The sequence below is a fragment of the Electrophorus electricus genome, chromosome 6, assembly GCF_041902795.1.
Source record: "Electrophorus electricus isolate QZ-2024a chromosome 6, ASM4190279v1, whole genome shotgun sequence".
Classification (NCBI taxonomy): Eukaryota; Metazoa; Chordata; class Actinopteri; order Gymnotiformes; family Gymnotidae; genus Electrophorus; species Electrophorus electricus.
The window spans coordinates 12,849,190-12,874,310 of NC_137502.1; the positions used below are offsets into that span (position 1 = coordinate 12,849,190).

At 41.1% G+C, this 25,121-nt stretch overlaps 2 protein-coding genes across 18 annotated transcripts in view; one reads left to right on the forward strand and one right to left on the reverse strand.

Moving 5' to 3' along the window:
- The first annotated feature begins 86 nt into the window (after positions 1–86).
- On the forward strand, positions 87–3,748 carry c6h11orf58 (chromosome 6 C11orf58 homolog). Of its 2 annotated transcripts, XM_027008763.3 has the most exons (5): positions 89–248; positions 987–1,070; positions 1,199–1,259; positions 2,891–3,000; positions 3,234–3,748. In XM_027008763.3, the coding sequence occupies exons 1-5, from the start codon at positions 192–194 to the stop codon at positions 3,441–3,443; spliced, it is 522 nt and encodes a 173-aa protein (XP_026864564.1). In that variant the 5' UTR covers positions 89–191; the 3' UTR covers positions 3,444–3,748. The 2 variants fall into 2 exon arrangements, with proteins under 2 accessions (XP_081571673.1, XP_026864564.1); XM_081715547.1 differs by lacking the exon at positions 987–1,070 and having other exon boundaries at positions 87–248.
- Positions 3,749–4,021: 273 nt separating this feature from the next.
- Positions 4,022–25,121, reverse strand: part of plekha7a (pleckstrin homology domain containing, family A member 7a) — a 75,747-nt gene continuing 54,647 nt past the window's right edge. For 6 of the 16 annotated variants that reach the window (XM_081715531.1, XM_081715541.1, XM_081715540.1 and 3 more), the window contains 21 exons: positions 24,341–24,441; positions 20,257–20,432; positions 17,156–17,608; positions 16,414–16,936; positions 16,034–16,117; positions 15,703–15,810; positions 14,586–14,639; positions 14,274–14,357; positions 13,499–13,567; positions 12,448–12,528; positions 11,973–12,122; positions 11,632–11,733; positions 11,332–11,440; positions 11,092–11,246; positions 10,744–10,929; positions 10,279–10,375; positions 9,396–9,475; positions 9,040–9,252; positions 6,009–6,224; positions 5,419–5,683; positions 4,022–5,007 (listed from right to left, as the gene is read on the reverse strand). In XM_081715531.1, the coding sequence (XP_081571657.1) occupies positions 4,958–5,007; positions 5,419–5,683; positions 6,009–6,224; positions 9,040–9,252; positions 9,396–9,475; positions 10,279–10,375; positions 10,744–10,929; positions 11,092–11,246; positions 11,332–11,440; positions 11,632–11,733; positions 11,973–12,122; positions 12,448–12,528; positions 13,499–13,567; positions 14,274–14,357; positions 14,586–14,639; positions 15,703–15,810; positions 16,034–16,117; positions 16,414–16,936; positions 17,156–17,608; positions 20,257–20,432; positions 24,341–24,441 (3,356 nt within the window). In that variant the 3' untranslated portion in view covers positions 4,022–4,957. The other 10 variants (XM_081715533.1, XM_081715532.1, XM_081715545.1 and 7 more) reach the window with 10 other exon arrangements.

Consider the following 25,121-nt stretch of genomic DNA (forward strand, 5'->3'; position numbering starts at 1 on the left):
ATTTGTAGGTGCAGTAATGATTTAGACACTTATTTCATGTTTGAGTTCACCCGCCGTTTTGGCTGCAACGTTCTGTGACGTTTTACTACTAGCTCAATGTGACCAGGTTTACTACAGAAGCGACCCATGCAAGCGTTTGTCCGAGGGGACTGGTATGTTTGTCTGGTCGTGAGAGTTCTTGGTGATGTAAAATGAGTTCTTCAGATGAACGGTGTCAGGGGACAAAACGACCGGCATCTCCAAGTGAAGTATGTTAGATACTTGTGTATAAATGGTCATATAACGTAACTATTGTAGTCTACCAAAGTGGCCAGCCATTCAAGCTAGCTAACACTGCTAGCTGTTGTTAGCTAGCTAGCTACCCAAGACAGCCTCCTTATATCAGCGATTTATCGAGACTGGCTAGCTACGAAAATATTGCAGATTGGCTAGCTAGCTAGCTAACTGCTTAGCTGTCATAGTTAACTATTTGGCATTGTTTGTCTTGCATGTTAACACTAGCTACATTGTTTTGACATCAGATTTGCTCATATCTATATAGTTAGATAGCTAACGCTATATAACAGTATCTGTCTAATTAGCCAAGTAGCTAGCTTGTTAGCTAAATAGGTTAGCATTAGATTCATGAACTGGTTTTGCCGCGAGTTATCGTCACAACAGTTAATTACTTAACTAACGTGAGCCAATTAAAATGAACCGAACAATTCAGGAAGAATTGCACGATAGATTGGCTGGCTAAACATGTTATCCAGATTGAAGCCTGAGTTAACCTACTTGACGACTGTGTAATTGTCCATGCTAGCAGCTAGCTAGCTCCTTACTAAGATGTAGCTAGCTGCTGTGTAGTATCTTACATTGGTATTTAAAGGGCCATAGTTAGCGTTAGAGCTTGAATTAAATTAGGTAGACAGCTAGCTAGTTTATATGTATGAGAGAGAGAGCTAGCAAGCAAAATTACACTTAACATCACATTTAATCTTTCACAGTCAGGATCCACACAATGGGAATCAGCAGATTTAGGGACGGACGAAAGGAAACAGAAGTTTTTGAGGCTTATGGGAGCCGGAAAGGTAACACAGAACTTCAGTAAAAAGATCGGAAGAATACCCGCTTTGCTAACACTTGGGGGGGGAAAAAAGATAATTAAGATACTGGTTTTGTCGAAAGCTGTTAAAATGTGTCTTTTTGGATTTACTAGAAAGAGCACACTGGGCGTCTTGTTATTGGAGACCACAAATCAACATCCAAGTTTCGCACTGGTTAGTAAACACAACACAGCCGCATTGAAAGACATATTTGAATTGCTCCCACACTGCATTTACTTGGCATTCATGTGTAATGTTGATACTTTATGAACATTGTGGATTTAATTCAGACCACACTAAGACAACATGGGAAATCTAGGACGTCTTGTTTACAGTGCTTACAAACAGGATTATCTAATTAGTACTATGAAGTATACTATATAGCCAGAACTCTCTGGATACCTGATCATCACAAATATTTGAGCTTCTTGGATATCCTATTCCAAATCCATTGGCAATAATATGGAGTTGGCCCTGTTAATGTAGTCATAATAGACTTCACTCTTGTGGGAAGGCATTTCACAATATTTTGCAGTATGTTTGTTGGACTTTAATGCCCATTCAGTCAAAGGAACATTTTACAGTCAGGCACTGATGTTGAATGAGAAGGCCTAGCTTGCAGTTGATGTTCAAATTCATCCAATTGGGGTTGAGGTCAAGGGTCTGTGCAGGCCACTGGGTTTCTTCTACACCTTCTCAAAACTGTTGCCACAAAGCAACAGCATACAGTTGGCTACAATGGCTTTGCATGCTGTACTATTAACATTACCCTTTACTGCAACTAAGGGGCATAGCCCAAACCCTGAAAAGCAGACCATTATTTATATTTACATTTGCGGCATTTAGCAGATGCTCTTATCCAGAGCGACATACAAAAGTGCTTTGTCATTTACCTATAGAATACATCCTAGCCAGTAGAGTAGGTTAGAGTCCAATATACTAATGATCTAGAATACTGTAGAAATACAGGAATCATTGCTGATGCCTAGAAGTACAAATTGCATACATAATATACATAATACATCCCTTTGCCACTAAACTTTATTGCTGGCACAATGCATAACAGGAAAGGTATCATCCTGGTAAACACAGATCTGTCAGACCTCCAGATAATGTAGTGTGATTTATCATTCCAGAGAACACATTTGGACTGCTCCATAATCTAGTAGCACTATGCTTTGCACCATTTCAGCCAATGCACGTCATCTTTCATAGTGATCTTAAACTTCTGGGCAGCCTGAAGCTCCCAAAACATGGTTCCTGAGCTGATGTTGCTTCCATAGACAGTTTGAACTTCTAGTGAGTAATGCAAAAGAGGATGGTGATTTTTATGCACTATGACCTAAAGCACTCAGCAGCCCTGCTGTGATTCTGCATGTTTTACCACTTTGTAGTTGAGCTGCTGTTGGTCCTAGATGATTCCTTTTGACAATTGAGTTTTCCATTGACCAGGGCAGAGATTTCAGGAACTGACTTGTGGCAAAGGTGAAAACCTATGACAATATGAGACATTCTGCTACCAGTGTTTGTCTGTGGAGGTGCATGGCTATATGATTGATTTTTATACACCTGTTAGCAATGGGTAAAATGAACACTACAACTCAATAATTAGGAGGGATCTCTGCATACTTTTGGGCATGTAGTGTATGTACTTCTGTGTACACAAAATGCCACCAAAGACAGTGAATTGGAATGAATGAAAGATTGCCAGTCCCTTATGTGATTAATTCTAAAAATCACTATGCTGAGATGCTTCTTAGTAATATAGTAAGCAGTGCTTTCACAGTGTGTATCTGTCACACCAGGTGCAGAAGATCAGAAAATAAACTCTGAGCTAGAGCACCAGTACCAGCAAGGTTTAGATGGAAAGCTCTCTGGCCGGAACAGAAGACACTGTGGCTTGGGATTCAGTGAGGTAAGAGTCTGTCAAGTCAGCCTGTCACTAGAAATTTATCTTTGGAAGAGAAAGTCTACCTGATTTTAAAAATTTCATAAGCATGTCTTCAACTCAAAGATCATGTGGGTGAGAGATGTTTGGAGCTTTGGAGTAAATGGATGGACATTTTGTTGCAGCCACAGGACAGAAAATAACTTGCCTGAAATTGCTTGGTGTAATTTGTTATAGTTTGTAATTTGTCTTTCTTACAGCCTGATCCCCAATCTGAGAGTCAGAGCACTGTTGAGTTTGAAAGGCCAGGAAGCCCAGACAAGAACTCTGAGAAGACACATGAGCAACAGCAGGAGCAAGAAAAGTCACATTCAGCCAATACAGAGGTTGAAAAAGAGGAACAGTCTGACACACACTCAAAGGAGGACAAGAAAAAGACTTTAAAAATGTCATTTGTCAAGGCATCATAAAACAAGAAGAAATTGCTTGAATGTCTTCAGATTTTTGTATTGCTCACTCAAAAAAACCCTGTAATGGTTCTCATTTACAGGATAACCCCCTCAAAAAAACCCCACAAAACTGAAGGCATGAATTCAAAATTAATTTTTTTTCCTGTGCCAAGCAATTTGGAGCTTGATGGGTAGCAAGACTTTCCCCATTTCTTATCATGTATGTAGACAAAAATAATTGTGGTCTGTGGTGTTGTATAGAAATTTGCAGTATTACATGTATGCAAATACTTTGCTCAATATCAATAAAAAGAACAAAAAAGAGATTTTGATTTATACAACTGGGCATGCCATGTTGAAATATATAAATAACAGGTCTGTAATGATGCCACCAGTTGAGGGTGATCCAAAGATCCTGGAAGTCAAGGGCTATAGAAAGAAGTTCATAAAAAATTGCTGAAAAAACAGCTCGGTAATGATAGGTAAAATGAGCTATTGACATGAACACAAAAGCTGTTTTTGCTTTGAATTGGAAGAAAAATATATAGTATTTAAAATATTTAAGGAATCATTTTGAGCACAGAAAATACACAAATATATATGTTTTTAATGCATAGGCATTTATTGGTGACAGACAAATGTGATAATGTCAAGGCACTCAAATTTATTTTTAAAAAAGCAGGGTCAGTGTTCATAAAAATAGCAAATCAAAAAGTAAGCAAAATTCAACCAAAGCTGCATTTTATAACCCACTTGTATCTATGGGTAGTGTACAAAGAAACAAATATACATATCTTGAATGTATAGCAGGTAAACCATTGAGTTCTGAAGGTGGGTGGGGGTAATTCCTGTGGGAGTCATTAGGTCTGATGACTGGTCCGCACACTTGTATACTTGTATGAGAATTATGAAGCCATTTTACAGGACTGGGAGCTGTGAAGTAGGTGCAGGTGCAAACATTTATCTCATGATTCCAAGGTGATCATTGTTCCACACACACTGATTGAACACTTTCGTGTGTGGCCATGAACACCAGGACACCAGTAAAAAACTCTGCATAGCCTCTCCTATTTCCAGATGTAGATGTCACTCAAACAAATTGGATGATGCGTAGCACAGTAGATTTCTACATGAATCCCTCAAGGAATGAATGTCTTCCACTGATACCAGGATATCTCCACTATCCTACTCCCACTATTCTGAAATTATATGGCAGCATTTCAAGGACTGAAGGCAAAGGGGAACCCTACTCTATTAATTTACTCCCAAGAGAGTAATTGCTTTAGCAAATTGTAAATCTTTTTTCAGTCTATAAAATACAGCACACAAGTGCAAAAGCATGCCAAAATACAAGCACAGCAATTTAAAGTGCATCATTATGTATTAATTAAATTTTAAAATATTAAAAATACATTTAAACTAGTCAGTAATAAACTAATTGGCAACTTCAGATATATCTATAAACCTAGTGTACATGAAAAATCATAGATGATCAAACATCAGCAATTCTATACTATATCCTGTACAATTATTAATTAAACACTATGTCCAGTCTTCATATATGAGCCTTTAAATGCAGCTTGTGCTAAAAGGAAGAACAGAAATCAAAATCAGAATAAGTTTAATTAACTAACAAATGCAGTTAATATACAGTTTCTACAGATATCTCAACTTCAGGAGATAAGGCTGCTGAATTAGAATCAAAATAAGGTGAATTGATTAATGATACCTATGCTTGTGGCTAAATGTATGAGGATCTAATAATTATTAAATAAAATATGTAAAATGTAAACAAATGACAAAAAAAAGTAATCAGAGAAGCAATATGCAATATGGCTAAGGAGTCTGAAGGACCAAAAAAAAAAAAAACGTTTTAACTTTCAGGCACTGATACTTGACCTGCATGTTTCACCTTTCATTTTACACCTTGGCTGTTTCTGAGTTATGATGGCAAGCTCCATATTTCCTCTCTGAACTGAGACACACCTTGGCTCACCTTCAACCTGCCTGCTCCCGAGGGAGATCTCCAAGGCTTGAATGTGAGGCATGCCCATGATCTGTTCCTGCTGCTGAAGAACATGGTCCAGCTCTGAGAAGTCCAGCTGCTCTGAAGCGATTGGGAGCATGACAGGAGCAAGGGCACTTGACTTAGCCAAAAGGCTCTTGATCTTATTCATGCTGCGGCTGTGGGCCTGCTTCTGCTCCTGACTGAGAGGCTCCTGTATGCGCTTTGGGATGGGTAGCTTCTTAGGAATGGAAAGCTAGAGGAAACAGATCCAAGTAAATCAACGTAAGTGCTCTACATATCGCTAAGGAAGATTCAATGAAGTCTTATGGAAGAATACTATCATTATTAAATGCCTGTTATGGCTGTTGACACTACAAACATTAAGCATTAGATTAAATTTTTAATTTTTTTTGAAGTAGCCATACTTATGAGGCTTTTCTCTATGGGATTATGACAACCCAACTGCTAAGAGCAAGTAGACTTTACCCATTATTCCTTCCCTTCCCCCTTTCCAGAAAATATTAATTTATGATTGTAAATATGCAAATATACAGGATATTAAGAAAACTAAAATATACTTCTTGACCAATGTCCACGTCAAAGTCCACAGGTTCCAGGTCTTGCACTTGCAGAGGTTTGGCCATAACTGTGAGCCATTCATCTGATAAAGGTATCTGCCATGATTCAGTGTTTGGGGTCTGCTCCTCCCTGCCTCGACTCTCAGCTATGTGAAGTTCCTCCCACTGCAGAGGGCTCTCCAAAAGCTGTAAATCAAAGCCCTCCTCCCATCTCAGCTATGACAAACAACATACAGCAGAGGGCATCAGTCTATACATTAGAACTTATCTTTACTAATATAGGCAATAGCGGTACCAATATCAGTTTGAAACAAATTCCAAATTGTATAGAGAATAATTATTTAAGGTATAAAGTATAAAAGCAATACAATACAATTATCTTGCATCAAGACAAAAATGTCACGTTTTAAGTGGAGGGGATTTACACTATTTATGTGATTTAAGTGGTGTGCTGTATCATATGTTTGAGGACTTTTTATGCAATAGGCATTTAGACATTAGTGGTAACATAATATGGACCACAGGCTAGCAACTGCCTTATCCAGTGTTATTCATATGGAACTTCTAAGGACAGTCAGAATACTCACATGAATTAGAGACTGAAGACAAGTCCCAGTTATTACCCACATATTACCCAGTATGGAATCTTCATAACCAGTACACATTGTGGAATTTAATTAGTGGAAAACCCATCACCACACCATGTCATGCTTGCTTAAGAGATGCCAAAATGTAATAGACAGACATGTATATTTCAAGTCAGTAATTCCCAGCAAATTGTACAGTTTTATCCATGCACATTATGGAACACTCAAAACTGGGGAGTGTGTGTCTTTATAAGATTTTGCTACAAGCTCATTTGACTGCGTTTGTGGCAGACATGCAAGGAATTATTTGCTTGCTCATTAACCCACTCACATGCTTCTAAAACAAACAACAGCATAACTGAGCTTCTGTACATATAGACAATGTACTTGCGTCTTAACAGAACAGTTCAGACACTCTTAGTACTTCTATAGCAATGACAAGTTCAAGTTAGTTTTAAAGTTTAAATTTTATTAATATCTATAGTGCAAAGCTCTACATTAGAAAATAAAGTGACTAAGGAGTTTCTGAGTTGTAATTGCTCTAGTGGTAATCCCTATGGCAAGTGCCTAAAATCAGTTTAAGTCCCTATGGAACAGTTTCGCAGCCAGAATTTATGCCTAGTTTTGAGCTAAATTGTACAGGTGAATAACAGCCTATAGGTTTAAGGTGAGGATCTGAAAACTAACCTAGAGGGCATGAAGTCTGCTGCTTTTCAGTTCAAAACTAGGCTATCTGGTAAATGGCTGCGCGTGTTACAGCTGTTAATGGCATAATGAAGAATATTATTGTAAATCCCAGTATAGGTTACAGTGATCTCACTGCTTAATGACTGGCTATTAGCAGTAAGGAGGTTAACAGAGCGAAGGTGGAATAAGATTGTGTGTTCAAGCACATTAGAGCAGAACACCCATGACTTTGGTGTACAATGGAAAAATTATTAGAAACTCCACTGGTGTTTCTTTTGTTATAAGTTAAATGTTGATTGAAATATATATACTAGATTTAAGATTATATTTAGCACTCATGATGAAGGTCAACATAGTACCGAGTGGAGAATACAGCAAGTCACAAACACAATCATCTATCGGATTATCAGCGACCATGGTCCGCAGTCTGACCCATAAAGGGTGAGTAGTGTGGGTCCATGTGAAAGAACAGCAACAGATCAAATTTTGATCAGTATTGCCTGGCTGATCACATGGTACTTCAATCAGTCTTCAATAAAGACTGTGTGTAACTAACAGAAATATTTTTACAACTTTTATATGCCAGGACTTCATCATGCAAGTGTTACCATAAGTACCATATAGCATAATTACTAGTCTAGCTGCTATATTCTAACCCAACCGAAACAATCTGTCAATAAAATAAAGGTGAGCTATATTACTTATGCAGTATATCTTTGCAGTATCTTTTAAACAGACCATGGAAGTAACATTCTTATGCTTGATAAAAGGACATTTACCAATTAGACTCCTTTTACCAAAGACAACCACATTAAAACTGTGGATCACAAAGACATCATCAGGAGGAAATCAATGTGGCAAGTAGTAAATGCAAGCTGCAGCAGTGGAGTTAGTTGTGATCAAATAGGCAATAGACCATCATGATTCACTAAAAGATTTAGCATGTGCAAAAATTGTTCACTGGTACAAGGTGTGTGCGAGAGCTTGTGACTAGAAATCTGTACATGGTTCCAATCATGTTACTGATATTGCACATAACGACAATTGTAACAGGTACCAAATTTGGTGCATCTGGCCCCTAATCTAAAAAGCAGCATGACTAAATGAACAGAGTAAAGGTCAGGCATATCAGGGAAAGAGGAGGCACTTTGCTGATTTTGTCAGCTATGGGGAAATTATGCACAAGAATGATTTCACATACGAAAACTATCTTTGTTCCCAGTTGATCACCAACAATTACTAAATAACATTTACTCTACTTCATGAAGCAGAAGGATAGAATTTCTCTGACCATATTAAATCTGTACAAAATATATGCTTAAAAACGTGTCAAAATATATTAAGATGATTTTATAAATAACTGTCAATGAACATTAGAGAAAATGTACCTTAAAAAAAATCTATTTTAAAACTACTGTGGGAGAGAGAGTTACCATAGCAGATTATGTCTTATTCACAATTGTGTACATTCACAAGTCAGTGGTCCAGAGGTTGCGTGCAGACACCTGACACCTCTTATTGCTCATCTGTGTCCCCACTCACAGCAACACAGCAGACAAGCAGCCTTTCCAGTCAATCCCTGTACTCGCAGCATGGCCCAGTTCCACCCACAACATGTTAAAAGTGCAGAGGTACCAGCGCCATTTGTTAATCTCGTGAGGAGACGTGTGTTAGCATGTTAGCGTTCTGAATCTCAGGCTCTATGAGGGAGGGGCACAGCAAGGGCTCCTGTGTCTGTGGGGGAGTGGGTAACGTACTGGTCCCAGGTTGGAGGAGACGGCACGGGAGGAACCCCGAGGGACAGATGACTGCCGCTCAGCATGACTTAGGTTGCGCTTGCGCTCGCGCACCAGCGCCCTCTGGTGTCTCTTCATCCTGTCCAGTTGCTCCTCCACACTCATCCTGCCACGATGGTGGGGCTGCCCAGGCTCCCCAGAGTACAGCTGCTCTGAGGCACTCTTTAGTCTTTCCTGTGGTAGGGGCAGAGGGTAAAGCAGAGACTGAGCTCATCCTTAGTTCTACACAGCAGATATGAGCTACACTTCTGTTCAACAGGAGGACTAGAGCATCTGCAGGCACTGTGTCCATCCTCCAGCAGAGTCTGTTCGCTCACCATTGTTGCTGAGTCTTCTCTCAGAGTGCTGTTATAGGAAACGCTTGGCTGGTTCAGACTGAATGAGGGTACCAATACACCTGCAGTGCAGAAAGAGACTCTTCACAGTCAACACTATCATGATATGATATAACTCTTCCTAAAAGCTTTGGAGAAAAGTTAACATACTCAGCTGAGAGTCCCTTATACAGAGAGCAGCAGACATGATACCATCCAAACATGCTTCAAAAGCTCGGAGGAGAGGCATCAGCAATGTTGCGGATGAATGCATTTGCGACATTTTGGCAAGTAGGAGCGAAACGCAAGTGCAAAACTCAAAATGTTTATTTGCAGAATGCAGACTGCACAAAAGGAAAACAGCTTCAAAGACAGAAGCTGAGAATCAAGTTTGCACAGTCTCTGGAATGTTAGGTACATGCAATGCGAAGCACTAAAATCAGACACATGTGGTTTAAACAGTAGTGCAAACGAATGAGGACCAGGTGATGGTGATGATTCAATAATGTGGGTGATGTGGACTGGCAGAGTGGCTGAGTGCTGTGATTGACGTTTGTGTTGTGTGCGCTGTGTAAATGTTGGCTGGATACCGGCCAGGGTGTAACAGCATTTTTCATAATACAGCACTGTGGTGCTTTCTGCACTTCACTGTAAATGGAAAAATCAGGACCTTAAATATTTGTTTAATATGGAAAAAAAATTGTAAATGGTATCACTTCCACTAGAGCTCTCATTATCTTTCTGGAAAAGTCACTTTGAGAAACATGAAAAAGTGCAATGCTTATGGAGGTTTTGACCGCCCAAAGACTCCTGTCTGAAATGTTGAACATTTTACTGAATTAATGACAAACCAGGACACTGGACTGAACATAGATGGGAAAAGCACCTCTGTTTGGGAGTGTGGGGGAGCCTCCCTCTAATTGCTCCAGCATGGACCTGATCCCCCGTAGCTCTGGTTCACTTAAGTAAGAGCGTAACTCTGCCTGCATGTGTGCACACAGACACAGACACACATACACACATGCATCAATGAAAATCTTTATTGTGCCCATTTAAACTATAAAGTTTAATAGGATGTGGATTCATTGTAGTACATTTGCATTTAGCTGATGCTTTTATCCAAAGCAACGTACAATTATGACTGAGTACAACTTGAGCAATTGAGGGTTAAGGGTGTTGCTTAGGGTCCCAACAATGGAAGGGCTTGAACCAGCAACCTTCCAATTACAAGTCAAGTACCATAACCGCATAAGCCACTGCCCTGTATGATGAGCAAAATTAATGTTGTATGTAGTATGATGAGTAAAATTAACTGCCCTTTTTTGTGTGTGGAAGACTCAGTTCTACTGACCCTGCAGTCTCCATTAACATAGCCACTCTCTCTGTCTCGCTTCCTCTCATCCGACTGCCTCTTGAGACCGCGCACAGACATATGCCTGATGACAGATGTCTCTTTAGGGAGGGGTGGAACTGCAGGGGGTGTATCCTCATCATAGAGAAGGGGCAAAGGAGGTCTTGGTGGGGCGGAGTCTTCTTCCTATAAATTGTGAATGCACATTTCCAAAATTCAACAAATAATACAAATGCTGAAGTATGAATGTTTTTTTTAGATTGCTTAGTCTCTTTGAGTCACCAAATGAGCTTCAGTAGATTATCAGATGGTATGATTGCAATAGGTGACAGTGTCCACTGTACATACCCACGTTGGCACATGCTGGGGCAGCTGGGCAGAGTTTTCAGAGGGCAATGGCACAGGGCTAGAAATGAGACTATGCTGGGGGCTCTGTATGTCTGCTGTGGTCACACACCTTGAAGGCACTGACAACTCTTTAACTGAAGGCACAAGTTTCCTCTCTGCAAAAACACACACACAGGCAAACATTTATTGGCTTAATAGAATTGATAGTTATGTAAAACAGCAGCAAACTAGTTCCCTTACCTGGGTTCTGCACTGAGTCCACTGTGATTTTAAAGGTATCTTTGGTGGAGCTAAGGCCAGCCATCACATCTTCAATCCTCCAGAGCTCCCTCTTCAACTGAGTTTTCTCCTAAACACACCCACCCACAGACACACACACACACACACACAAACACACACAAACACACACACAACCATAACCACACATGACCACACAATATATTAGAACTTCCTGTATCCAGTATCAGGTGTGATCACAATTGCTGGCATGCTTTAATGAGAGTAAGTGAGTGAGTGAGTGAGTGAGTGAGTGAGAGAGACCTGAGGCACTGTACAGATATTCATCTGGATTTGCAGTGCCTCCCTCAGCTGTTCCACAGATTGCTCCAGCCTGCCATACTCCTCCCATGCTCTCTGCATCTCCTGCACAACACACATAAACAAGTACATTTCCTGTCACAACAGGCACAATTCCCACAGATGAGAGCATAGCACACAAAGGCAGAAGTGCACAAAAAAGCTCTTTTCCAATAGCATTACTGTAACCAGTTACCCAATTTATTAATTTACCCAATAAAGCGAGCCCAAGCCCAGAGCAGATGGGCCATGACATGCGTCAGCAAACTCAGGTCTGTGCTGCACACCCCAGTGCTCACACTCACCGTGGCCACTCGGGATATGTCAGCACGGATGTGCACCAGGTCCTCCTGGAGGAGCCGCTGCTGGTAGGCAATCTTCTCGGCATGGGTCGGCTGCTCCTGGTACTGTTCCATCTGCTGGTGGGAAACATCCAACACCGACTCCAACTTATCCTGCAGTCAAGAGAAGGGAGAGAAGCGGAAAGAGAGCGAGAGAAAGAAAGAAAGAAAGAAAGAAAGAAAGAAAGAAAGAAAGAAAGAAAGAAATGTTTTAACAAATTAAAATTATCTTATTACACAAAACAAATGTTTTTGTTCATGTATTCTTATCTTTCAGTTTCAGCCTATATGGAAATTTCATTCAATATGCATGTTTTGTTCTTTTATTCTACTATGTACAGCTAATTTTGATTCCTCTGAACATTTGTCCTCTAAATATCACTAAACTGTTGAACACTGTCTATTTAAGGTCTAAGATGGTACTGTAAATATACACTACCTTATCCTCCTTTAGTGTGCTGAGTCTGAGACCAAGTTCCTGCAGTATTTTGTCCTGTTCACATAGACGACTCAGTTTTACCTGCAGAGGGTGACAGAGACTGATGTTGGCAAACGGCCTGCCTTATCTCCCTAGACCAACAAGAGAGGACCAAGGACTTCATTATAAATAAAGGAATGGCTCTTCCATGCATTTTCTTATTTTTGGATTAAGGCAATACAATTGCACCAGAATACATTTAAAGACATTACAAGACCTTTCTAAAAGAAAGTAATGTTTATCAGAAAAGTGGGGGGTTCTGCGCTTTCTAGTCACACATTGCTTATAATGTATTTATATTCTTTCTTCTTATTATATATATAATAATATATATTATATTATTTCTCTACACAAAACAAAAGGCCTACAATTTCAATATCCGAATCATTCAGAATCATAATATTTCAAATAAAAAAGGACTATGATTTCAAAATAATTACAACATACAATATAATTATCCGTACATATATTGATGGTATTTAACAGAATAAAAGCTGCAGCAGTTCCCTTTACTAGAACATTCTGGAGAACATTAGAAAATTCTTATTATTATTAAACCATTTAAGTGTTATGAATTGAGATGTTGATGATAAATTGGAAAACAAATTCTCTATATCCACATATTCTAAGAAACTTTTCTGTTAAATAATTCAATGACTTATTCTCTTTGTGTTAGCATTCTTTATTTCCATTAGATATTCCCAGCTGATAAAAATATGCCACCTTGGAAATGAAACACTGGGAATTAAATGTTGTTTGAGCCACAGTGAAATGAGCAACTTGCATGAAGAAAAATCTGCTCTTTTAAAGTCAAAAGCACACAGAAAACACTGCTTATTCTAACATAGTGAATAAAAGTGGACACAGATAATGGCCCAAAATGTCTCAAAGTCCACATCAACCAGTTAATCTTAGAGGACTGTTAGTAAAAAGAGATCTAAATTCTTTAAAAATCCATGAAATAAAGCATATAAAAGCACTCCTGGAGCACTGTTTCATACTCCATACTCACATCCACATCACTCTCTGCCACCTTCACTGGTTTGGCTGGCCGTCCTTTCAGAGTTTCACTCCCAGTCATCTATAGGAGAGCCCCAAAAAAAACAAAATTCTCTCTTGGGTCCCCAATGTTTGAAATAAAGCACAATTCAGATATTGCTAAACAGCCCAACACAGATATTCGCATTACCAAATATCACCATGAAGAAAGAATCACAAAGGTTTTTCAAATGAACATAGGTATGAACTGCATTTACTCTTTGAAACCCAGGTATCAAAACATGCTAACAAAATAACTTCACACAAAAATAACAAAATGCACAGAGTAAAATAAGCCTATCCCCCAGACAAATACTGCATGGATATTCTAATGAGCCTAAGCCACAATAAACAAAGGATGGACACTGCATAACATGCTGCTTTTTCAACTGTTTTACTGTTGGTATATTACTTGGGTTTACTCCTTCAAATGAAAACAGCAGAGGACAAGAAAAAGAGGGAGAGGGAAGAAATGAGGAGTAAAGCCAACAGACCAGACAGAGCAGGAGGGACGCTGGTAACCACACTTTATGCCTTATACATGCATGTGGCCTCCTCTTTATCATCTACGTGCCAATCAATCATCCAACCAATCACAAAGTAACAATCGCATATGTCTGGGGGTGGAGGGGGGTGGGGTCAGCAGTGCAGGTGTATCAAAAGGCTCAAGCCAACACAAAGCGCTGGGCACACCTCACATTGTTAAGCAGTGAGGGGATGGTGATGCCCTGGAGGCCGGCAGTGCTTACGTTCCACAGTGGTGCCAAAGCGCCAGCACTGCAGGTCTGTAACACACCGTGCACCATAAGGATCAACGGCTCTACGCTTTTCATCTGCGTTAAATGAAGAAAAACATCAAGACTGCTTCAGAGGCACCACTGTTGTGTTAACAATTTCAGCACCACTCTTCGAGTTCAATGATCAACTAACGAATAAGGATGTTTGACTAATGAATAAGGAAGTTTTTAATTATTTGGCTTGATGACCGTGCACTGAGACAATTCCCAGAGCAGTGTGAGTGTGCTTGGGAAGCGCAGAGGAGACATTTCACTAAGCCCCACCTTCAGGTCCAGATAGTCCAGGTCCTTCTTCAGCTGGACATAGGTGTCATCAGCCTTCAGGAGAAGACATACAAAACACAATAACATACTTAATGTCTACGTTTCACTGCCTGAAAATATAACTGTAGAGCAACATCCAGTCCCATTGAATGCATTGCTTTATAAATTCAGTCTCAAATAGCTCTCTGTGAAACCCTTTGTGTTTATGTCACAATTGAGAGGTGTCAGAAGAAACAGATTAATTCACTTCTCTGATTTCTCTATCCTGGATGGTGCCAAAGTCTGGTCGTGGAAGGCCACTGGGTTAATACTGCTACACCATTCCCAATTAAACTTCTGTAGGGCTTTGCCATTAGCCAATAAGGTAAATAAGGAGAAACAGTAAGCTTATCAATGCTGATGCCTGGTACCCCTGCTCTAACAAACAGAAAGATAAGGGTTTGCCCTGACCAAACATGCTTTGAATCATGTAGCGTGTCTCTGCATCTACATTTTGCATTACTTCAGTGTGGAAGGCAAGGCCAGACTGCATCATGGGGAGAGGTAAACACAGACAGTTGCAGGATGAGTAGCCAGCGGTTCTGCCATCAAAGACTCATCAACGCAATGACTGATGCATCTTGTTAGCATGATCATTTATGTGCATTGTAATTATATACAGATTACATGCTACATATGCAGAACATTCTAGCTGTGTTAAGAACAGAGACTGATAGTGAGGATGACTGTTTTTATAAGGCTTCTAACACCATTATACTTACTTCCCATAAGCTACAGGTTAAAATTTGACATTTAATAAAATTGCTTTTAACAGCATCTGTTAAAAGTCAGTTTTAAATGGTAATTTCAAGTCTATACCTCTTTCATGCAGACACAAATAACAGTGGACAGCTATGAAGCTCTGGAATGAGAAACCGGCCTTCAACTGACGCAGTAAGCCAACAACAAGCTGGGTGTCGGGCTGACAACAGCAATCCATGGTTGCAGGACCAGAGGCAGCCATTCACTTGTTATGCCACGACAATCTACAGCACTATGCAACACAGCTATGGCAGCCACACAGTGTGTTGGGCAGTGGGGATGGGCGTGGCCTGTAGCAGATGCGCCAAGGCCTGACCTGCACGTGGGACAGCTGCCGTAGATGGGCCAGGGTCTGGCTGCGCACCCCCGCCATCATGGCCTGGTGCCTTCGGAGCTGGATGAGCAGGAGGGTAAGCTCCTCTGGCTAATGGTGCAGGCACAGGCCGGGGGCAGAGAAACAGGTGTTCCGATTACTGCTTGCCCACCCACAGCTCTGACAGATTGGGGTCAGTGGAGAATTGACTCCACTAAGAAACTGCCTCACCTTCTTGACCATGCAGGTTAACCTGCTATTCTATTTGTCAAGGCTCATTTATTTCATAATAATCCATCACTCCTGGGAAAAGTAAGAGTTCTGTGGATCTTACCGTTTTTCCATGGAGGCTAGGAGCACTGAAGGTGTGAGTGATGTAGCCCGATGGGGGCACGGAGCGTCTTTCTATTGTGGCAGACTTTAAAACCACAAACAGAAACAGATACTAAATGCAACTGGATAAACACACCCAAAGTAAAGTTAGCTACATATTGTGCCACAGTACTTAGAAGTTGTTAGAAGACAATGATATGATGGCTTATAACAATGTTTCCTTAATAAAATGTGCTATTGATTCAACTAAAGATGACATGTTTGATCTCAGCCTGGGGCTGGGTGGGTCTGCTCATTGTTTCAGTGCACAGAACAGAACCATCATGGCATTTTAAAACTTCACCCCTTGAAGTGAATCTGCTTTACTCTGTAGTTTGGTACCTTTTGGCAACGTATTTGGCGGGGAGATATGGACAGTGGCACTTCCATTGCAGGCCTGTCCTCCAGGGGCCTGACAGTCACACGCTCAGCTGGTGTGTGGGGCCTCCGTGGGGATAGCAGCCTGGGCCCTGAAGGGCCAGGTGGAGGGAGGTCTGCAGGGGCGGGGGGCACAGAGACTGAGCGGGCCACATCTGGGTTGGTCCTGGCCGAGGACACGGCAGTGGAGTAGTCCGGAGCTGGGACGTAAATGGGGGCAGTCGGACTGGCATGCCGGTACTGCTGCCTCTGCTGCCACTCATACAGCTGCCAGACAGTGGCATCTCGTGAGGTCGATTGGGAAGGCTGGCCTTGGACTGCCCACAAGTGGCTGAGACGGTCCTGTGCGTATTTGTAGTCACTGGGTAGCTGGTGGTTGACGGTTGGCAGACTTGTGAGAGCACTGGGCTGGGCTTGGAGGGCTACTTCAACCATGGGATGCGCTGGTGAAGTTTGCCGTCGGAGGGTTCCTTCATTGGGGAGTGCACTAGCATTGAAGCAGGTCTTAATTATTTCTGTGTCAGTGTCACTTTTACAAAGAAAAATTTGAAGGCTGACCTCTGAAGTGCTGTTACACACCACCAGTGGATGAAGTTATTTTTACCATGTCATTTTTACAGTGTGTTAATTGTGGGTAAAGAAACGAACAAGCATGCAGAGTGGCTCGTTGATCTTTATAAACATGTATACCTGTGGTTGGACTCACCCTCTGTGATCTCCTTTCTGCACTTTGACCCAGTTCTCCACCTGTTCAAGTGTGGTCCTCCGTTGAGCTTTTGTGGGTGAGTTAGTCTGAGGGGTGGGGCCCCTCTGGTAGATGCCCACCCCGTTCTGCTCCAGCACCACTCCATTACGAAAAGAAGCAGGCAGGGTCGCTGCAGACCTAGAAGGGACTCGGGAGGGGGCCTGGGTAGGTGGTGGTGCTTCTGGTGATAATACCTCCACCTCCAGTGCTCTGAGTCCAGGTGACTTCCCTCTGGCCAGTTCCATTTCGGGGAGGGAACTTCCTTCCTCTCTAAGCTTTGGCAGGTGTACCTCATCAGTGTGAGGACCTTCTGCTAGAGGAAGCATGCAGCTGTTGATGCGGTTGATCTCGGGAACAGTGTGATGTTTCTCACATGCATCCAAGCAGTGTGCACAATCCAACTCTTCCGAGACTCTGTACAGAAAATTTAGAAGAGGTTTGGTTTACTGCTCTGCTAATTCATGTGGCATTTAAGTGATATATCTGTACAGCATTCCACTTCTGATATTTTTATACACGCTGTTATATTCTGAACAATACAATGTGGACATCAAGACAAACAAGTTGAAATCAGAATTAGGATTAGACCTGTTCTGGGGCCTTCAAATTGAAAGGCTTAATTAAGTCAAGTCGAGTCAAGATGCCATTATTGGCATGAATGTACAAAGTACAATATTGCCAAAGGTGTGTGTGCGTCCACGTCTTTGTGTGGGAAGTAGGAATTAGGAGAGGGGAGGTTGTCACTGACTCTCTCTCAGGCGATGACATCACGCTACATATTTTGCAGCAAGGGCCAATGTGTGCTCTGCTCCAAAAAACTGTCAAAATGCAAAAATAACCTTAACCTGTCCGACCTGTTTGCGAGACTACCCGAGTGGGGTAGTACATGCCATGAAAGAATTCCACATCATGAGAAAGTGAAGAAACACGAATCCCTCATTCACTGGCCTTTCTATGGTAGCTTTATGACGCATAGCACATGCATGCCGACATGCATCCATCCGCATTTCTGACTTTGCACATCAGCTGAACAGACAGAAAGGGCTTCATTGATTAAGGGGCTCATGGTATGAGAATACAGACATTGCACTGGAGAGATTCGTTAATTGCGTGACGCTATACTTTTTGAAAACTCTACCTTTGCAATTATGCAAAAATGCAATTATGGATTTCCTTGCAGTATTAATTTAAATGTGAGCAGGAAATGAACTGATGGGAGTGGTGCAGTTATTTTGTAATGTCAGTCTTTGAAACATACTATATTACAATAATAAGGACCTTTTTAAAAGACTCATGAATTTGTCATTTGTAATTAGGCAAAGCAGGAATTAGGCAAAACAGGCTCTGCGTCCAGGTGTGACGCAAGAGGTTGGGTCGGGAAGTCCCTTCGAAGTCACAATTTTTTAATGTAATTTTCATGTTGGGTCATATTACTGAAATATGGGATTATGTTTTGTAATTTTAATGTGAAATTGTCACATATGTTTTCAAAGAAACTGCATCTATGTCTCAGCCTCACCTGTCATGCAATGATCACATATTCTTTCCTCTTTTGGCAGCCAGGTCTGTCTGTGTCTGCCCTTTTCTACAGCTACACTGTGGTCACTGAGCCTGTACTTAGATAGGCTCTGTCTCTGCTTTGTATCTCTGATGGTAAGGAGATTCTAGCTGTTACAGGGTTATTGTGCCTCAGAAGCAGCTAACTGAGGACTCTTTTAGGGTTCAATTCTTGGGTTGTTGTGCCTTAAAATGCAGTGTTTCTTGGAGACTGGTCATTAAGTTCTTCAAAAAATGTAAGGATCTTTTTGTATGTTTATTGATATTGGAAATCAAGCCTCATGCTAGTCACATGAGGGAAAAAGAGATCTACATTTGGCTACATGGAAGATGAAAACTAGATGAGAGTCTCACCTAGACTCATAGGCAAGGAAACTGCTATAACTAAAACCAAGCACCTCAGGTGGCCCCACACACTCAGGCATCAGACTAAAACTGCAGGAGAGAGAATCTCCAACCATTTGCATTTTGATGCATTAATAATGAATATGTGCGGCTGAAGGCTGCAGCATCTGTGGCATACTGAGATGCAAGAGTGGCAAAAATAAATAAATCAATCAGAGGGAGGTGGGATATATCTAGCCTTGTACACAACAGCCTTGACAACTTGACCTCTCACAGAAAAAAGAACAAACAAGAAAATCAACGAAAGCATTCTCTCAGAAACTAAGTACATATCATACTTGTACAACACACTTAATGAAGAATACATATTTTCACCACAAAAATTAAGGGATATTAAGTGTTGCTGGTTTATGAATTAGGGGCACAAAATGCAGGACCAGGTGTCTCAGAACCAAGAATTAGAAAAAAAGACAAAATTTTAAGTTTATCAAGTTCATAATTCAAAAATGTTCATAACTGATAAATCTTTCACTGCAACCATCAGACGCTTCTCACTATGAGTACTGGGGTTGGACAGCACCACCACTCCTCTGTCCAGATATCTCATAGCAGAGCGTAGAATACAAATACAGATAGGAAGCAGAATGAACAGGAATAATTCTGCCCCAAATACAATTCCGCCCCAAATACATGCTTCATTTTCCTGCCGTTGAAAAGCAATACATAACATGTTCAGCATTAGGAAATACTATTATCTAGAGCAGCGTACATATTTATCAGTTTCAGTATGGGAATTGAACCTATGACTTTGGTGTTAAAACCATGCTATACCAACTGTGCCACATGCTGACATAGTAGAGAGCCCCAGTGATTAGTGAGAATAGCTTCTGTAGGGAAGTGCAATGTGTGTGTTGTGGATTAGGAAAAAGTGAGGCCAACATCTATTAAAGGCAGCTTGAGTATCTGCAGAAGACATTGTTATTTGTATCCTTAAGATATGACTTACTGAGGGCACAAGTCTGAATTGCCTAATTACTTTGAACACGTATTTGGATTATGTTATGAGCATTGTATTTTATACGTTAATCCAAATAAAGTATTTAAGTGTGTGTGTGTGTGTGTGTGTGTGTGTGTGTGTGTGTGTGTGTGTGTGTACTAACCTTTTCATTGTGAAGTTCTGCATAAGTGCAGCCTGATTCATGGCCCTCACCCAGCTGTTCATGTCGTCCTGTGTGTCTGCACTGAAATAGTATGTCCTCATGCCACTATGTTCTGCCTGCGAGCCAATCACAGAGCTCTGTTTGTAAATGTAGGAGCGCATCCCTGTATGACTGGCCTGTGAATAGAGAGCACAGCCACCAGTTAGCACAGACAATCAGCGCCACTGCTGCCTTGGGACAACTGGACGACACAAGTGCCAGCCAATAGGGCAACAGTGGAATGGACAACCGAGTGCATTTACATGTACTTAATAATCCGATTACTGCAGAAAATCAGATTTTAGATCAACACATTTACATACACTTGAGTAATCATATTATGGGAAAACTCCGGGTTTACATGAGTTACTCCGGGTTTACATGAGCAATAATCGGATTCTTCTTTGTAACCAACCAGTAATCTTACAGAATGATGTGACGTAAACTTCAAACTTCCTACTCTATGTACATTGTCTCCCCAGAAGTGTTTAATAGCCATTTCATGGGTGCTGCATATAATTCTGCTAGCTGCTTCTGGGACAGCTCTGGTTACATTTGTGAGAATGCGCAGACTGAGAAATCAGAGTAAGGGTATACACACATTGAGAAATCAGATTACTGAGCTAAAATCCAGCTCTCTTTGTTGGAATTCTTAATCTTAATTTCTGGGCCAAACTTTGATCTAAGAAATCAGAGTATGCTGTTTACATGTCCACTTGAATAATCAGATTACTGGAGAAATCATATTATTTACATATTATTAAATGCATGTTAACACACTCATTGACACCTATAAACCAGTGCTGGAAAACAAGATGACAAAGATGACAAATCTAGCAAATCAAATGGCACAAATGGCTGATGCCGCCTGGAGAAGAAGAGGTCATGAATAATCTAAATGCAGATTAGTCAGTCTGAGGACTGCCCGTCTTTCACCAGATGGTGAGCATAGATACCAAATGAACATGCTAAGGAAAATATAAAAAATACACCACACTGCTCCAAAACATTTTCAATTGCTGAATATCACTAAAAACATGAAAGCAAAGAAAGCAAAAAAGAGCAACCAGAGCCATACAAAGTATACAAAGTAGAGTAGAGCTCATTTACATCGGCCCTACAGAAGGACCAGCCCACACGCACCAATAACTTACACCTCTCATTTCTTCATTGTTAACACTGATATCTAACAGACTACATTAGCTATAATATATCCTTAAACTATTAAAAACACCATACACACAATGGTCATTTTCTGAACACAGAACCAGAACAGTAATTCTGAAACACTAATACTAGCTCACCACCCACAAGCACACCACAACTATAGCTGGATCAATGCTGTGTTGAGAATGGTCCAATAATACCTGTTCAGACATTTTACAGTGCTCAGAAAATGACCAGTGATGAATGGGATAATGGGTAGGTGACAGATTGTGCATGACAACAGATATACTATATTATGTACATGTAGAATAAAAGTACCTTTAAATTAGGGTTACCTAACATGGTGGCCAGTGTAGCTACAAGGTAAGTGATTCTAATAAAGTAGGTGGTAAGTGTTTATAAGTGGTGGAGAGAGACACAGAGAGAGACAACTTAAAGGTCTAACAATAGACCTTACAATAGTCTAACTTGTTTCCCCCTCTCTGGTTGCCATTAGCCTATCAGATTAGCCCTTAATCCTCCACAAACAAAACAAATCAGTTTGAATTTGCAGTGTTGTACCGTACAGAAAAACTGCTTCAAAGACAAATGGACAAAGAAAAGCACTTACATATTCCAACATAAATTCAGTGGGCAAAATGGCAAGCTGTGTAGACTGATGCAGTGTGTTTGGTACACTCTGAAAGTCAGTTACACTGGAGAGGAGCCACACTAGCAATGGCAGGGGGGTACCTAGAGTTACTGTAGCGAGGCCCAGTCTCCGCAGTTCTCCGGGCTGTCACTCTCACGTCACAGGCAGGCAGCCCACCAATCAGAACAAAAGGAAGACACAGTTCAGCAAACAGAGCACGACTGATTTGGTCACCACCTCCCCATTCAAGCTCCACCCACAGGCTATAAGTACAAACCCTGGGAAAATGCGAGGGTAATGTAAGAACCAAAGCACCGGCGTCACAGTGATGAGAGGGGGGGACAGCAGGAGCTGTAGCACACGAGCAATCCGAACCAAACACATATGAACACCAACACAACACAACACAACACATCCTTAGACAGAGGACAGGAAAAGCCAGGGGAGGAAAACTTCTAACATTTTCATGCTGACATCTACTCATGTCATTCTGTTATGGAGATAATGTTGCCAAGAGGTATCCTATGTGAACACCATAATTTTATGATTCGCAAGACTACAGTCAGTTTTATCAGTTATCTGTAACTTGTCTTTAACTGAAATTTTGCAAATTTGGGAGTTAAGTTTTTCATCAAGTTCAGGTTTTTCAGACTTTTATTTTCTGTGTATAGTTTTGGCAATTTGCTTTCGCAACTTACAGAAGTCTACTTGGAAATAGATGGCTTGCTATTGGGTAACTTTCAGGTTATTTTTAGTTTGGGCCAAGTGCCCTCAGCTCCCTAGAGCAATCCCTAAGACACCCAGGGCCACCTACTTTAACTTTCTTAAATCATTACAGTAGTGGTAGATTCCTGTTAAAATCCTGAAGTCCCAATTGTGTGCTTTGGCAGCACAACTAGTAATTTTTAATGGAAATGTTGTTAGTGTGTCAATGTAATCTATATTTGCACCATTAACACTGCAGAATTAAGAACAGTATGCGCATTTTTTGAAGTTACCGACATCTATTTACAAAACTGATTATGAAATTCCAAACGCTAAAATGCAGTCTTTGTTGAATTTCTGTAATCTGTAACTAACTCCATATTTTCTGCCCACAGCATGTCAAACAGGTTTTGCGAGATCAAGCAAAATGGACCACAATCAGATATCTCTTTGATAAGGGATTAGGAGAGATTAGAGTCCCACATTTGACCATCCAATCCAGTCCACTACTAAATATCCAGCGGGATTTGCCTACACACATTTCCCCTACACTCTAAGCCTATGGCAAACATCTCACTGCGCAGTGAAAGTGTTTGTGGAATCATGAAGGCTTTTAATGTTCACTACAGTGTCTGCAGAATTGCTGGTTACACCGTGGGTTAACATAAGTAGACAGTGAATCAAGGCAAACAAATGTGAGACAAATCTGAGGCAAGAAATAAACAAACATGAAGGAGCTGACCTGTTACTGACTCTTAGACAAGATGTATTGGGGATAGCCTCAAATGTGAGGACCTTAAATACCCTTTTCAATGGACTCCCTGTGATTTAGCTAAGGCTGAGGAGTGAGGAGTGAGAGAAGAGCTCAATAGAAAACAGGGGCAGAGAGGAGAACAGAACAAGCTTTCCATTGTAGGGTGTTTCCTGCTTCCTATAGCCTCTGTGCAACACCACACTGACTTGCTAGGAAAAGCACGAGAAACTGCACTGCTGCTGGCAGATGAAACTATTTGGATAACATATATACAGTACATACACGTATACATGGACAGTGTATGGTAGTACACCACATGGACAGTGGTAATGCTACACTTACAGTCTGCTGACAGATCAGCCCATAGTATATCCATGTCCATAAAAACAAAACAAAAAAAGCAGACCCTCAGTCACGTACTAGCGAGCAAGCCATAGAAACATTCCCACAGTAGAGCCCCCAAGCAAACACAATATTACCAGCAAATCCACACTGAAGCACAAAAGGCAAACCATTTGGAGACAAGAAGCAGACACTATCCAATGAGAAGCAGGGCTAAGTAGTCATTGATGGAGCAATGTCAAGCAATGAGTGTGCAAATGCTTATACTGGCAGTGTGATTTACCCTGCTGCAGTTCCAAAGACATAACCAGAGCAGCCGAACTCTTAGGACTCAATAATAAAGAATGGCAGGAACCAACACTACTTAAAAGCATGCTTATTAACACCATGGTAAATAATTACTGTCCCACCAGTGGCCACCATTGAGGTGCATGCTAACACCTTACCCTGAAGGCATATTTGCGGCTGATGTGGTCCTCAGGTCCCACAGGAGAGATGGTGTAGCTGGGCAGAGGGATGCTCCCCAGGACGTTCTCCTCTCGGCTGTCTGTAGAAAACAGGAAGCTGGGAGTTCAGCTGCAGCCACTCTGCAATGAAAACACAGCAGGCCCCCTCCACAAGCCCTCTCTATCCCCCTCCCTCCCTCTCTCCTCCCCTCCATGTCTCGCTGTGTCTCTTCTTCTGCAGCCACTAACTACTTAGTTGCAGAAGATGTAGCTGTCAGTATGTCAGTACCTTCCTGTATGCCTATGTGTGTGAGAAAGAGAGAGACAGAGAATGAGTGTATGGTTGTGTGTCTGAGACAGAGGTCAGTAGGGGTAGTGAGTAGTGGTAGTGCGGTGATAAGTGATAAGGACAGATGGATTAGGATGCATGGGTTAAAAAAGTCTTCAAGGCATTCAAGGTCATTTGAAGGAGATTTACTCCCACATGTACCCGACACTTTAATCTAAAGGAGCTGCCTGGTCCTGGCAGAGAAGACTGGCTGGCAAATGAGGATAGATTATGCACTGTAGTGATGAACATGTGTGCATACACACATGTACATGTTCAGTGATAACTGAGGAATCAGCAATTTGTTATCAAGTGAGGTTCAAATGAGAATTTTAATCTGAACTATAATGAACACCTGAAAAGGAAACTGAGAAGTCATGAGGGAAATACTGTATAAATATATCATCCTGGCTGACAAAAGCCTCACAAAGGAGATAAGACCATGTAAGTAGC